This window comes from Eimeria mitis, genomic scaffold (genome assembly GCF_000499745.2).
Source record: "Eimeria mitis Houghton genomic scaffold, Emh_scaff5732, whole genome shotgun sequence".
Taxonomy (NCBI): domain Eukaryota; phylum Apicomplexa; class Conoidasida; order Eucoccidiorida; family Eimeriidae; genus Eimeria; species Eimeria mitis.
The window spans coordinates 1-669 of NW_013573982.1; the positions used below are offsets into that span (position 1 = coordinate 1).

A 669-nucleotide genomic window follows, 5' to 3' on the forward strand; every position below is an offset into this window, starting at 1 on the left:
CACAGCATACGAAACCCCCTTTCTGCATGCAACACGCGCATGCAGTGCAGCTCAGGCAGGAGAAAGCTTAAGGGGTAATAGTCGTAGATGACGGGCCGCATATATGCAGCATGGTTGGAGAAATATATGGCCAGATATAGGTCTTTGGGGGGAGGGGGTTGACTGCATGTTTCTAGGGTGTACATACAGTACAGCTGGTTTGATGCAAGAGGGTTCTGATGGTTTAGGTATATGTTGCTGTGGTGTTTGTGTTTATTGAATTGTTCAGGAAGTGAAAGAGAAGAAAATTCAACTTTTGCTGCTGAAGATAAAGAATGGAACGCCGCCACTGCGTCGCTCTGCTCTGCGTATATTGACGGATAAGGCGAAGGAGTTTGGCGCTGCTGCGTTGTTTAACCAAATATTACCACTGATGATGCAAACAACTCTGGAGGATCAGGTGGGTTGGGTGTGCTGATCGGGGTGTATATACACTTGAATGAGGGAGGCCTGTGTGTGTGTTGCTGGGAGCTTGCTCTTTCTGCATTGAATATTTCATTGAATCTGTGTTTCTCTGCCTTCGGGTGTATATACAGGAACGCCATCTGCTGGTGAAGGTTATAGATCGCGTGCTGTACAAACTCGACGACTTGGTGCGCCCATATGCTCACAAAATTCTTGTTGTTATTG

General features: G+C 46.8%; 1 protein-coding gene across 1 annotated transcript in view; it reads left to right on the top strand.

The window, feature by feature from the left end:
* Positions 1-412: 412 nt before the first annotated feature.
* Positions 413-669, top strand: part of EMH_0083810 (uncharacterized protein) — a gene marked incomplete at both ends in the record, with an annotated part of 1,618 nt that continues 1,361 nt past the window's right edge. The window contains 2 exon segments of the mRNA XM_013500682.1: positions 413-439; positions 576-632. Coding sequence (XP_013356136.1) covers positions 413-439; positions 576-632 — 84 coding nt within the window.